Here is a 14961-nt window from a genome sequence, read left to right as displayed (position 1 = left end):
CACAACATTGTAAATCAACTATACTTCAATAAAATTAAAAAAAAAAACTATAAGGAGAGGGAATCTTCTTCTCTGATAAGAGAAGCTGTGGTCCCAAGAGGGTGGGACAAACCACCACTGCTTCTTTTTCTCTTTCAGTCATATCACTGCTTGGTCCTGGAGGTGAACGTGGTTTCAGGAGCTAGCCTTAGCTTTCTGGCTGAAGGATCCAAAAATGAAGCCCCAGGAAATGGGAGAGTACTGAGGATGACAAGAGAGAGGGAGGCGCTCAGGAAGACAACTCCAGAAAGACGTCCATGATCTTGGGTTCATCTCTAGGCTGCAAATGTGTTAATCTGGCCCTAAACACAGTACCACAGACTTTAGGAACTGAACTACAGAGAAGACCCTCCCCTCAGATCCTGTCCTGCAACTTGGAGGGGTTGCACACCAGACAGATAGGAATAGCACTGCAAAGACTCCGAAAACACAACTGAAAACACACTATGGCTACTATCCTCAGAAGATGAGTCAGAAATTGTGGCCTGAAAATTGAGTCAACTGCCTTCTAGAACAAAGAAATGATTAAGCAAAGCACATATCTAACAAAGGCTTGGATCCGGGATACATGACAAACTCAAAACTCAACAGGAAAAAAACAAACAGCCCAGTTTAAGAGAAGGGCAAAAGACTTGAGAGGATGCTTCACCAGAGAATGTATAAAAGATGGCAAATAATCACATGAAAAGACACTCATATTAGAATGATTAAAATGTAAAAATACTGACATTACCAAGTGCTGACAGAGATGTGGAACACCAGGAACCCTCATACATGGCTGGTGCAAATGCAAAATGATACGACCACTCTGGAAAACAGTCTGTCAGTTTCTTATGAAGTTACCATATGACCCTGGAATCCCTCCTAGGTGTTTAACCTACAGAAACGAAAACTTATGTTCACACAAAACCTGTTCATCACGGTTTACGCAGCTGTATTCAGAATCATCCAAAACTGGAAATAACCCAGATGTCCTTCTGGGTTATTAGGTAAATAAACAGAAACATCCATACAGTGGAATACTACTCAGCAACAAAAAGGAATGATAGACGCAGCAACTCTCATAAACATCAAAGGTGTTAGGTTCACTCAGAGAAACCAGTTTTAAGGGTTGCATGTTGTGTGATTCCATTTATAGGGCATCCTCTAAAATGCAAAACTGTAGCAGTCAGTGGTTGCCAGAGTTTGAGATGAGCGATGCAGGGATTAGGGGGTATGACCATAAAGGGCATAGATTACAAAACAGGATTTTTGGGGTGATAGAACCGTTTTGGTGATTATGGTGCTAGTTATATGAATCCATATGTCTTAAAAGTGAGAACTATATATCAAAAAAGTCAATTTGGACCTATATTAACTTTAATTACTAAAATAGAAAAACAAATATAATAAAGAGTCAAAAAAAAGTTATTCACATGGAAGTACAACCAGAATTTCCATTTGGATGCTTGTCACATTGCGCTGTAATTGTACTGTAGGCAACACAAGTGGGTCTGTTCCTGGTGTGTTCATTTCTCCAAGGCAGAAACCTTAGCTTTCTAATCTCTTATCTCCAGTATCCCACAGAGTATCTGATATCTAAAGCAGACACTGAATAATATTTTTGAAAGATGAAAAATGAATAAATTAGATGTAAACAGTTCACATTATTTCATTTTGGTAGGGCAAGAGCAGGAGGGAAATAGAACTTAATGAAAAGCAATAGTAAAAGCTGAAAGCGTTCCAGAGACTCTTTTTTTTTTTTTTTTTTCAGAGACTCATTTTACAGTTACACACCTTTTGGGGCTTTTTGAGCATGACCATTTAATGTGAATATTCATGATTTATGAGATACAGTGCATGTATGTAGTCTTCAATGAGGATTCTACTATGAAGTCACTTAATTATAATGAATTTATTAATTGAGATGCTGGTCTAATAATTCTTTGAGCAACACTGAGGAGACAAGGGTGAAATGGGTGAGGGGGGTTAAAAGGTATTATATAATAATACCTTTATAAATACCATTATAAAATAATAAATAGAAAATACTTATTATAATAATAAATATAAAATAATACCATTATAAAATAAATAAGTCTTGGGGATGTAATGTACAGCATGGTGACTATAGGTATTGACTATTTGAAAGTTGCTAAGAGAGATCTTAAAAGCTCTCATCGCGAGAAAAAACTATCGTAACTACATGTGGTGATGGATATTAACTAACTTACTATGATGATCATTTCACAATAGACACAAACACTGAATCGTTATGTTTACACTTGAAATTGATACAATGTTATATGTGAATTATATCTCAATAAAAAAGAAAAAAAAGTAAGAATGCCCAGATTACAAATTATGTCATATGCCAAGTCTGGGAATTATAACTCTTCTCTGACGTCAAAAAAAAAAAGCTATAGTACATAAAATTTGTGGTGAAATATTCTATTTACTTTATTTTGTTCTATTTCATGAAGCCACTAAATCCCTTTGATTAAAATTTAGCATTCATATGTGGTCATATATGATCAAAATGAAAGTTTCAAGATTCTTCTTTGTGTAAAGCTGAAATTTCCCATGTACGCAGACGTTAATTGTATGTTGCCATTCCTAATAATTTATGCATTATGCTGTCAAGACCATGACCCCCTCCCTAATTAAAAAAGTCATTAGAAAGCTAGAGAGAAAGGATAATTTAAATTGCTTTAGAAAAGCAACTTTACTTTAGGAACAGCAGAAAGAGAGGCTTCTCCCAAAGGAAAGATCATCTGTAAAAAAGAGTTGTTTTGAGCAGAGAATGGCTGATCCAAGAGTTAAAAGAAAAAAAAAAAAAGTCAGACAAAGTTTAGCTCAAGATACTGACTGGAGTCCTGACTTTCGTGAGGACCAGAGCAAGGTTAATGTGATTCTTAAACACTGCTGCAATAGCAGCATGAGAGTGGGTCTAAGCTAAGTTGCCACTGTCATAATATATAAATACAATACTCATTGTGCTTGGAGTTTTCTCTGTGCTCCTTGCTCTATTTGACAGAGTTCTGTTATTGAATGTTTAAAATAATACTCGAATTTAATTTTTATTATATAAATCTTTCATCCGTTATATAGACATAAAATCTATAATATGCAGTAATTAATATAGCACATACAAATATAAAATATTTTAGATAAATATTCAAGTTTTAAGTGGCCACATCTAGGTGGACTGCCTGTTACATGCCATGAAAATAAACAAGACAGTTCACCTTATTATAGCATACACACCTGGAAAAAGAAAAAAAGAACCTCATTCAAATTATATGATGAAAACTTAAAAGGTGATAGAAATATGACAACTATCACGTGGACTCCTATTGTTCATACTCTCAATTCCTTGAACTCTATCAATAGAGCTGCTGGAAATAATGATCACTGAGAGCCATTCTCTGGACTCAAATTTATTGAACAGGCCTTATGGGGTATATGTAATATACCCCAGCAATAGCCTCCAAATTGGAAATTAAATGTTATTTTCTTACTGATTCTTTGACCGCTCAATTTTAAGTTCTATGAAGGTATAGAGCTGTTGTGCTCACCGCTAAATACAAAGGAGAAAATAGTGTCTGACACAGAGCAAGTACAAAATAATATTTTTGGAAAAATATTTTGTCATAAATGAGTAAATAAACGTGTATCCACAGGACAAGGGTTGAAAGTAAAATGATACATAACTGAACTTTAGGAGTTACTTTGCATATCCCTAGATGTTAGATATTGCAGAGTTCTATTCAGACATGCATTCTTTCATTCATTCATTCTACCAACCAACCAACAATTCTGTTTAGTTTCAGAATACTTTGTGTTAAGGTCTGTGATCAAGGCTGGGAACACAAAGGGTCATAAGAAGATACTGCAAATGATTTCAAGTGGCCTAAGTGTAGTGTGGGATACACACAGATATACAGCTAATATAATTAGTACCGGTCGATTATACCTTGAGAACTATAATAAGTACAATAATAGTATAAACTCCAATGAGGATGTAACTAGTTCTGCCAGCAAGAATCAAGGTACAATTCTTAGAAAAGGCAGTTATTCAGCTGGGCCCTGAGAAATACATAGGACACTGATAGATGAAAAGCAGCAGATTATAAATTGTTGTGAGCATGAATTTTGAAACCAGGCTGCGGGAGTATGAATTCCAGTCTACCACTTATTAGCTGTGTGACCTTCGTCAAATTACTCAACTTCTCTGTGCATCAGATTCCTCATGTATAACATGGAGATAATAATACCACGTATGGCAATAAGGTGGTTGGGGGAGTAAGTTAGTTAACCTGTGTAAAGCACCTGTAACAGTACCTGAAACATAACAAAAGTATATGTAAGACGGAGAAAAGAAGGGCAAGACAGAGGCAACAGCATAAAAAAAGTCCTGAAGTGAAGCGCTAAAAAACATTTTCCTTCTGTTTTTCACCAGAAAAATATAAAAGCACAGAGTTTGTTAAGTACAAACTACTATGTACAAACTGCACTTTGCTAACTCATTAACAACTTTGGGTTATTGATCTTTTATTACAACTATGGATTCCTCAACCCAGAAAAATCCACAGATGCACGTACCTACAATCAAAGCTCCACGCATAATTTCCGGGGTCCGTCCACAGAATCAAGTGCAGCGGGAGCTTCTTCAAGGTCATCCCTGAGCCACAGATAATGGAATGGTCTATGGGTTTACAGACTTTCCACAGAAACCAATGCTTAGTATGGAATTTTATACAACCCCATGAAACTCTGGACCCTAAAGTACCTAATCAAAAAATTAAACTGTGAACTCAGAGGACTGAGACGGATAGAACACAAAGAATTTCACAGCTGCATCTCAAATCAAAGAAGGGCTAAAGCAGACAATTACAGTGAGGTGCTTCTCTGCCTGAGAAGCGGACCTGTGAAGGGAGAGGGTGCAGGTAGTCTGTCCCTGAGGAGGAGATGAAGGTGAGAGACACAATGTAAAAACGGGACGGCTTTGTACTCACATGGTGAAGGAGCCTGGGGGGGCAGACACTCTCCGCAGGTCCGCAGCTTGCACCTGATGGACACTAGAGGCAGCAGGGAATGAGCAGCGAAGACAGTCAGCAAAACAGCGTGGACAGACAGGGGAACAAGCCAGGAGAGAAAGAGAGACACACAAAATTTAAACAGAAATTAAATGAGCGCATCACCAAACAGTAAATGAAAAGAAAAATAAAATCAAGCCAGCCACGGAAATAATCAAAAAGCCAGTGATAGCGACGAAGCCAACAGGACACATGGCAGGGCCGGCTCTCAGGCAAGCCACAGACTGGAGCACGAGGCGGGGCACCGGCAGATGCTGGAGGAGCGCGGAAGCTGCACGGGGCTGCGGGGCAGAGGGTTATCGCGGTCCTCTCCGGCTCTAGGTCTCACTGGGCATCCATCTGTGCACGCGCGCGCACGCACGCACGCACACACGCACACGCGCACACGCGCGCGCACGCACACACACACACACACACACACACACACACACACGGGTGGTAGGCTGGCACAGTCAACTCAGAGCAGAATCAAGGTAAACTGAATCCTTTAACATAGTCCTCATGATTCCAGGGCTTTGTTGGAATATTCATGTCAAAGGACAACCGTCTTCAAAAGAGCGACTTGACAAAAACTTTAACTTCCTTCAGTTAAACAGAGAAGGCTTTCTAAGAAATCTCAAGGTAATACCAAGAAAGGCTAATTTTATCACAGTGATGCTGTAATTCCACTCATATTCTTGGTAGAGGAGTGAAACCATAGACTTCTCTCTGCTCTCCCTTCTTTTGTAAAGGAGAGGGTCTTCGATGGCTACCAGAAAAGAGAAAATGTGGAACTGAAGAAACTAAAGCCCAAATTTCCTGTCACTGTTACATCATTATTCTCTTCACTCTCTTCGACCATTTGAACAGTTTCACTATAACTGCAGTAGACGTACCCCCCCATCCCTCTTTTCCACGGGGTACATAAATTCTCATATAGAGCCACCCATGAATTAACTCCTTGTCATCCTGATCGGGCTATCAGTTATAACCAATGATACTTCTCAGCAGCCCAGGATGCTGGAAGTCGGTTGCCCAAGGTTTGCCCAACCAGAAATCTTGCCCCTGGATAATACAATCACCCTTAACAATGTTGTCTTAATTGCTAGTGAACTCAGGCTGAGATCTTCCTATGCACCTGAGTAATGTAGAATTTCTGATCTCCCTCAAAAGTGACTTTCAAATAGAGAACATAATCAAATTTATCTGGCTATCATGTTACTAGTACATGAATATGAACCTAAACAAATCTGCTCTATTACTTTTAGGGGGGAAGAAATTTATTGGGGTCATATTTCAAGTAGATTCATAAGCCACAAATGACATACGCTCCTGTACCAATGGGGTGGAGAGGGGAGGGGAGAGTGAACATAACGGGCCTAGCCTTTCAGTTTATATACAGTAACAGCAAATAGGATCATAAGCCAAGACATTTTTTTAGAAAAATTTTTTTCCCTTTTTGCATACATGAAGATCCACTGGCATCATGAAAGCTTCCTATTTAGCTGTTTCTCATGGGAATTCTTCCAGCCATCCATGTGCACCAGATCTTGAAATTCTTAAGTATATATCTTCCACTTCTGCCATAAAATGTGACCAAGACATTTTCTGTTATTATTTTTATATTCACGAGGTTTTAGATTTATGTTATTTTAGAAACAATTTCTGAGAAACGTAACAGATAGGACTTTATAGAACCGATCCATGTGCGAGTCCGTTGTTCAACATGTAACCATAAGTCTCAGACACACTACCAGGCACTGGTGACCCTATGAGGAAAACCCTGGGGTCTCCCCACAGAGCAGGGGAGACAAGCAAACCAATAATTACACTGGTTTTGATAAATGGTGTGAGAGAAGTAACGAGAATACTATAGGAGCACTGAGTGCTGTATTTAATGGCTAGAAGCAGATAGAAAAGGATTCTTAGGGGAAGTGATATTTCGATGGAGTTTGAACTTGAGCAGGGGCTAGCAGATGAAAGCAGGTGAGGAGGGCAAAAATATAATGATACACGAGACAGGCCGTACTGCTCCAGAAATAGCAATATGCTCTGGAGCGTAGGAAGGAGAGGACCAAGGCGATGATCAAAAAGGTCGGTAAAGCCAAGGAATATAGGTTTTACATTTTTAGAAAGAGCATTCTAACCAGTCTATTGGAAGAGACACAGTGTGAAGGGCAGCAACATTGGAAACAAGGAAATGAACTGAGCAGATTTTAGCAATGCTGACGAGAGGTGATGAATACGGCTCCGCAACTAAGGCTGTGTTACTAGCAGAGGGGAAAGATGGTGTGAGAGTTAAAGGTGTGGGAAATAAACAGAAGGAAGAGTTCAAACAACGCAGGGGACATGTAAAAGTGGAGGTGACTATGAGATATGCAGATAAAGATGTCAACTAAGATATCTGGGTACGAGTCTTCAGCTTTTAGAAGAAAGTCTGGGCTGAAGACACAGATGTGAGACACACTAGCTTATCCGTCACAGAGGGAACTTGTGATGTGATTTCCCAGAGAAGGGGCAAATCTATGAGGAACACCAGCATTTCAGCAGAAAGGGGGGCCACAGCCCTAAAATCTCAAATATTCATGTTAACATGCTATGTGAAAGGAGGATAAGTCCTTAAGATGAATTGAAAAGCTACCCCTTTCTGACTCCCTTCCCCCTAACACAGATGCACACAAGTTTTTAAACTAAAACAGCTCTCTTTCTTCAAAAAGAAGGCATTCAAATGATGAAGAAACAGTAAAAAGTAAGAAAGGGAGAAAGGAAAAAAAGGGAAAGAAGGATGGAAAAAATAAAGGAAGGAAAGAAGGAAGAAAGAATTATCTTTCAATAATCTCTTTCTGCCTTGGCTGCAATAGTGAACTTTGCACACTGTGGCCTAAACAGAGAAAAGCTTGGAGGGCTCAGAAGGTGGAAGAAAACTTTTAAGAAGATATTAGTGGCCCGGTTGCCCTTAAACTGGAAACTCCACTTGGAAATCCAGTGGAAGAAGTTAGATTTCCAAACAAAGATTTCTACTGAAATAGAAAGAAGCAATCTAATTACAGAGGGTGAAAAAGAATAGTGGTGAGAGATTTTCTAAAAATGTGTTGAATGATAATTTTAATAATAAATTGTAATAAAGATCTTGGCTAATCTTTAAGGTTTATATGTGTCCTTTTAAGAAATGGACAGAATATTATTACTGGCATTTCACACAAGTCTTTCCTACGGCCTGAGGCTGCTTGGATGGAGACACCACTGCCCCCTGGTGGGAAATAACAGCATTTTTGAGTTGAGGCTGCTGCCTTTTTTTTTTTGCCATACATGGGCCTCTCACTGTTGTGGCCTCTTCCGTCGTGAAGCACGAGCTCCGGACGCGCAGGCTCAGCAGCCATGGCTCACGGGCCCAGCCGCTCCGCGGCATGTGGGATCTTCCCGGACCGGGGCACGAACCCGTGTCCCCTGCATCGGCAGGCGGACTCTCAACCACTGCGCCACCAGGGAAGCCCGAAGCTGCTTCTCGAACACCCTCCCGGCTAAATCTATGAAGTCACATCATCTATCATACGTGCCATGTGTACAAAAAGAAAACAACTCTTTCCATTTGTTTTTATACGAGAAGAAAGCCCAAGTAAATTCTTAATACAGTTTCTGAGCAAATACAAATTCTTTCTCAAGGGCAAAAACTGTTTGAAACTAAACACCCGAAAACAGTTTCATGTCTCATAAGGTTATTAAGCATAGAAGCACCAGGCATGAAAATGGGAGCTGTTTGCCTGTAGATATTAAGAATTTTTAGCTCTGTTAACAAACGATCTACAAGTGGTCCAAAACAACGTGGACTATCTCAGAGAGGGCTTTTCACTTAGTAGCTCAGAACTTTCCCTTAAACCAATAGTTCATGGCTTAACTCTAATGTTTCAAGAGAGAATATGGTCAACCATATACTATTGCTGACACACGGCCTGAAACGCACAAAGTGTATGTTCAACCTAATAGTGGTAAAGGCAGAGGACAGAGAAAGCCGCAGAAACGAGCTAAGAGTTTCACTAGCTGCAAAATGTAAACAAAACGAAAAAGGCAACTAAACAAGCCCTCTGGATAACGATCCAGGAAAAGTGCCGGGGAGAGCCCAGATTGACTCTGGAAAAGGAGGATGCAGAAGAGCGAAGATCCCTCACCCCAGCTTCAAGCTTAGAAGCAGACACTAAAAACTGAAACACGTCACGAGCCCTGTCGAACGCTGTTCTTCAACGTCTGCCATCTCAGAAAGACAGGTGAAGCTTTGGCAGGGAGCGATGACACCTGTGTCATCGGTTCATTCTAGGCACTTCTGTACTTGTCACATTGACTCAATAAATACATGGCGAAGCATGCCCTTCCTTCACAGGCACTAGAGGAAGCCAGCCATTCAGTACAAATAGGTAACCATGCATCACAGGCCACAAATAGAGGAGCACCTTGGAGGGACCCTCGCTGTGACAGAAGAATGGCCCAAGGCTGAACCCTAAAACGTCCTTACCTTGAGTCAGGTCAGCCATAGGTGCATGATATATGAAAGATACTCTAAAAGATACCCCAAATCCCCATCTTTCTCCATCCCTTTCTCCAACCCCCAAAAAGACATTTCAATCGAAATTAGATTAAGGGACTCTATAAAATGCACTCAAAATATCTAGTCATTTATCACCTTGTCCAAATCAGTTTATCAAAACACCCAAGAAAGGAAAGGGTCCAGGAGGGATACATTTTGTTTAGGCATTGAGTCGTGGGTCAAGTTTCACCTAGACAATAGGATGCCACCCAGGATGGCAAAATTGAGTTGAGGCATCAGAGCACACAGGACCCCAAAATGGGAGCATTGGGAAAGGGCAGAAGGGGATACAATGTGGAGAGAGGGGAGCCAAAGCCAGCTCTGCCGACCTCCTGCACCTGGAGAAACCAACAGTCTCCAAGCGACCGGGGAGAAGAGGAGGCCAACAGCGCGCCTTCTTAAACAAAACAGAACACGTTCAACAGGACACGTTTTACGACCCTGAATCACTCAGTGATTTTCTGCTGGTCCCAGTAAGTATATACTCAAGTGGTCAGTGAAAAAGCATCATCACTCTAACACATCATACAGCAATAACTTCTGAAAGAAGCGTGTGGTCACCGTATAGTAAACATGAAGAAGAAATATGTGCAAGAGACCAAGGAGCTGCTGAGTTTCCTGGACTCGTCTCCTTTCCCAGCACAGGGAGGCCCCTGATCATGCACATGCTCAGTGCCCTCCTCTCCACGGTCTCCATGTTCACAAAGGTGGGCAAGGGCAGACTCACTCATTGAGTAAAGGCATGGACGTCCTTCTCTTGCTCTTCTGTACCATGTTGGCCTGATTCCTCAACGAGATCCGAATCATAGCCGGGGCCAACCTACAGGGCTCTCCATCCACTTGCATGGGGATGGATTTGTAAGTTAGCAGCATGACCTCCCGACACTGGTGCAGCCTTTCTCCGTGGCCCCCGACTTGCAGGGCAGCCTATAAAGACAAGAGGCAAAAGGAAGCGAGAGGTTAGTGCTTAAGAGTTACTCAGGAAACCTAGAAACCCCAAGCCCACTGCCTATATTCAAAAGGCCTTTGAAAAATACTTACTGAAAGCTGTTAGCCATGAGTAAAGTGGGAAACCTTGGATAAATCACTAATACACATAAACCGAAATATCTAAATTTTGATGGCTTGATCACAAATCCTCATTGATAGCCATTTTTTGCTTTTACGTATTTTCAGCCTTAAATTAATCATTAGTTTAATACAAAAGCTCTTTGTGTTGTCTACTCCCATTGAATAACCAATGTACATAGAATAAAAATATAAGAAAGATAAAATACATGGTTTAAGACAGCTTCCATACTACACTTACTATATAAATATATTTATATATAATTATAATATATAGTTATATATTATATATTAAATATATTATATTTAAATATGCAACCCATCCTTAGAAAATTTTTCAAACTTCAGGTAAGCTTTTCCTTTTTAACTAAAACCTCCTCAAACTACTTCAAATCTGTGTAAGATCAATGAAATGCAAAACAATAATCCTCAACTGAAAACATTCTTTAGAGTAAAGCGGCTTTGAGGATCAAAATCAAACACAGTAAGAGCTCAGTTCACTACAGTAGCCACAAAATGAAAAGTCAACCCAACGTTAAAATTCTGCAACAAAGTAGCATAATTCCTCTGCCTTAGTAAAAAAAAAAAAAAAAAATTTTAATATATATTTTAGTATCACTTATCCTTTTAGGGATGAACTAAAATCAAACAATATGTTCCGTTATGCATACAGATAGTGCCCAAATTGTCTTATGCAGTTTGATGGACATTTTTATACACATATGTAAATTTCCATCCAGATCAGGCTTTAGGCAGTTTATAGCAACCAGAAGGTTTCCATGTGTCCCTGCCCAATCTATTTACATTCCTCTCACCAACCGATCAGTAACCACTATTCTGACTTCTATACCATAGATTCAATTTGTTTGAACTTGAACTTCATATAAGATGAATCATACAATATGTACTCTTTTGTGTCTGACATCTTTTGCTCATCATTATTTTTGAGTAATAGAAAAGTGTATTTACCTACTCTTCTGCTGGTAAACATCTGGCTGTTTCCAGTTTGGGGCTATTAATGATATAAACTTTCTTGTGTCTGTCTCTTGGTGGATACATCCCCTCTCGTGGTACTTAAGATGAGTACAATTGCTATGCCGTAAGTTTTTTTTTTAACTTTAGTAGATACTGCTAACAGTTGCTCAGTAAGGCTTTATTATAATACATTTTGAGTATCAATTTTTAATGAAGTAAACAAACTTTTAAAAGAAGTTAATACTAACTCTAGCTCAAAATCTAAAAGATTGACTTAAAAAGAAAAACCTACGGGAAACAACTTTGTTAACTGAGATTTGTGAAGTCAATTTCCACTAATTTGGTTCCCAGATAGTTGTGTTTATCTGATACTTTGAACTACTTTTGCACTTGCATTAATCTGAACAACAGAAACCTGATTATGTATGAATGCAAAGAGAAAAGGAACACAAAGGGACAGAAAGGAGGAAAGAAAGTAGAATAAAAACTGAAAAGTAAAGAACATACTTCATTATTGAACACCTTTGATGTTAAAAAGCACTCAGTTGTGAATTTTACATACAATTTTATTCAATTAGTAGAACAAGGAGGCAGAGGAGAATGAGGCGAGAATTTACTAAAATTCTTTCCGGCCTATTACCCGATCCTCTGTTACTCAGCTTAAGGTCTTTCTGGCTGCACTTAAATGACTCATTTAAGTTAATCTATGGACTTGAGCCACTACCTCATCTCCCGAACTTTTCCAAAATATTTCCCTTGCCTTCAACAAGCACTTCTCAGGGCAATGTTTATCTGACCATACTGTATCCCTTCATCCATGGAGGAAATACCATTTTCTTCTCTTTTCCCCCAGTCTTGACTAGGCCTAATGACAGATAAAAATGCAGAACCTGCTAAGTATGAACTTATTCCTCTGGGTTTGACAGGACTGAAAATTGCTTAAATACTTTCGAACCCTTGGGTATCAGAAGGCTTCCACAGTACTATAGAGACCATTTAAGCCATATTCTCAGCCTCGGTGATAGATTAACAGCAAACACAATTAACAGAGGTAAATAGCTGTCAGTGGCAGTTCCACTGGCATTTCAGAATCAGTCCAGGATCACTGAACAGGCACAAGAGGAATTACAGTAATTAGCTTTTCAGAATAAAGACAGTTCTATTATTGTTAGCACAAAAACACTTACTTTTGGAACAAGTTAAAGGTAATTTTTTAAAATTCTTACTAGAAATAGTTATTTTTCATCATTCAGATTAATCTAGACTTAACATCCTATAAGGCACAGGCCCTAATAACCATAATCATCCCCAGGATTTGCTAGAATGAGTCATTTACTGATAAGAATACATTGGTGTATTAATGACAGATATTCAATTGTCTGTTCAACCTAGCATTATTATACTCTTGTGAAAACTTCGAATATTGCCTTTCTGGTGGTATATGACTTAGGAGGAAAGCAAAGACAGCCCCTGGACTAAGTGTATCCATTGCCATTTATTGTCCTCAAGTCATTACAACAACTTTCTTTCAGTCCACAGTTAAGGTGTGAGGTTTTCTTTCTTTCTTTTTTTTTTTTTTTAAGATTTCTTTGATGTGGACCATTTTTTAAAAAAGTTTTTATTGAATCTGTTACAATATTGCTTCTGTTTTATGTTTCGGTTTTTTGGCTGCAAGGTGTGTGGGATCTTAGCTCCCTGACCAGGGATCGAACCCACAACCCCGGCAATGGAAGGTGAAGTTTTAACCACTGGACCACCAGAGAAGTCCCTGGTGTGAGGTTTTCTGACTTTCTGCACTATGCTCCTCCCCGGAATACTATTCTCCATCTAAGTCTCATCCTCCTTCTTACTACTCAAGTCCTTACTCCACTTGCTGTCAGATGACAGGACAGACAACCCTGGGTTGGGAAATCAGAACAGAAATAAGGGCAAGTCTTCCAACCCCTCCTTTCTCCCGACTGCTGCAGGCCCCTGACTCCCAGTCCCAGTCCCGTAACAAAAGGCCCAAGGCAGCGATCAGTGACATGGACAGTAAATAACGGAGATAATCAACAATACGAAAATCTGGGTTTTTTTGTTTTTTTTTTCAAGACGAACAAGGTGGTCTTGTAAAACCAAATAACAAAAAATGGAAAACTATTTTGTTTTATTAAAAAATAAAACAAGAGAGGATAAGATATAATGGAGTTTAAAAGTCATACAAGAATGTTATAAAGATCTATATGTTAAAAAACTGGAAAACCGAGATAAGAGAAATTTCTGGAAAAAATATAATTTGCAAAATTTGGTGTAATAAATACGGAAATTGGATAGATTAGACTGTTTTAAAAATTGAAAGTTTTCAAAAACATTACTCATTCCACCCCCAACCCCAAAATGTGCCAAGTAGACTTAGATGTTTTACAAGTAATTCTACCCAAGTTCTATAGAAAGACAGTGTCTAATAAAACTTGTTTTAGAAAATGATGCTATGGCTTCTGAAATAACAAAACCAGATAAGGGCAGCAGCAGAAAACAAACTTTTAACCTAAATTATATTTATAATCACACATACCAAAATCATTAAAAAAAATAGCTAATTGCTTTTACTGGTCTGTTACATAAAAACTAAATTGCGATCCATTATGGGTTTTTGCAAGAATTAAGAATACTTCAACATCAGAAAATAACAAAGAATGAAATAATTCCATTTGCAACAACATGGATGGACCTACAGATTATCATATTAAGTGAAATGTCAGAGAAAGGCAAATATCATATGATAGCACTTACTTGTGGCACCTTAAAAAAATGGTACAAAACGAATTTATTTATAAAACAGAAATAGACTCACAGACACAGAAAACAAACTTACGGTTACCAAAGGGATAGCGGAGGTGGGGGGCCGGGGAGGGGTGATAAATTAGGAGTTTGAAATTAACATATACCCACTACTATATATAAAACAGGTAAACAACAAGGACCTACTGTATAGCACAGGGAACTCTACTCATTATCTTGTAATAACCTAAAATGGAAAAGAATCTGAAAAAGAATATATTTGTATACATATATATGTATAACTGAAACACTCTGCTGTACACTTGAAACTAACACAACATTGTAAATTAACTATAGCTCAATAAAAATAATATAAAAAAGAAAACACATTATTATAATTTCACCATACTGCAGTTTAAGTGAGATAAACCACATTATCATCCCAAAAGATGCAGAAAAAATAATAAAGTTCAGTGCCTTTTA

The 14961-nt window shown here is 38.8% G+C and overlaps 1 protein-coding gene across 2 annotated transcripts in view; it reads right to left on the bottom strand.

Annotated features, from left to right (window-relative positions):
- The window catches only part of DGKI (diacylglycerol kinase iota), a 452138-nt gene that overhangs the window by 144008 nt on the left and 293169 nt on the right, over window positions 1-14961 (bottom strand). For both annotated transcript variants that reach the window (XM_030759800.2, XM_022580220.3), the window contains 2 exons: window positions 10403-10602; window positions 5037-5099 (listed from right to left, as the gene is read on the bottom strand). In XM_030759800.2, the coding sequence (XP_030615660.2) occupies window positions 5037-5099; window positions 10403-10602 (263 nt within the window). The remainder of the gene's footprint in view (window positions 1-5036; window positions 5100-10402; window positions 10603-14961) is intronic.

The sequence above is a fragment of the Delphinapterus leucas genome, chromosome 9 (genome assembly GCF_059928025.1).
Source record: "Delphinapterus leucas isolate spDelLeu-1000000601 "Yukka" chromosome 9, BTC_Dleu_Yukka2, whole genome shotgun sequence".
In the NCBI taxonomy this organism is placed as follows: Eukaryota; Metazoa; Chordata; class Mammalia; order Artiodactyla; family Monodontidae; genus Delphinapterus; species Delphinapterus leucas.
Note: the sequence above shows the minus strand (reverse complement) of the source record. Positions and strands in the feature narration are given on the sequence as shown.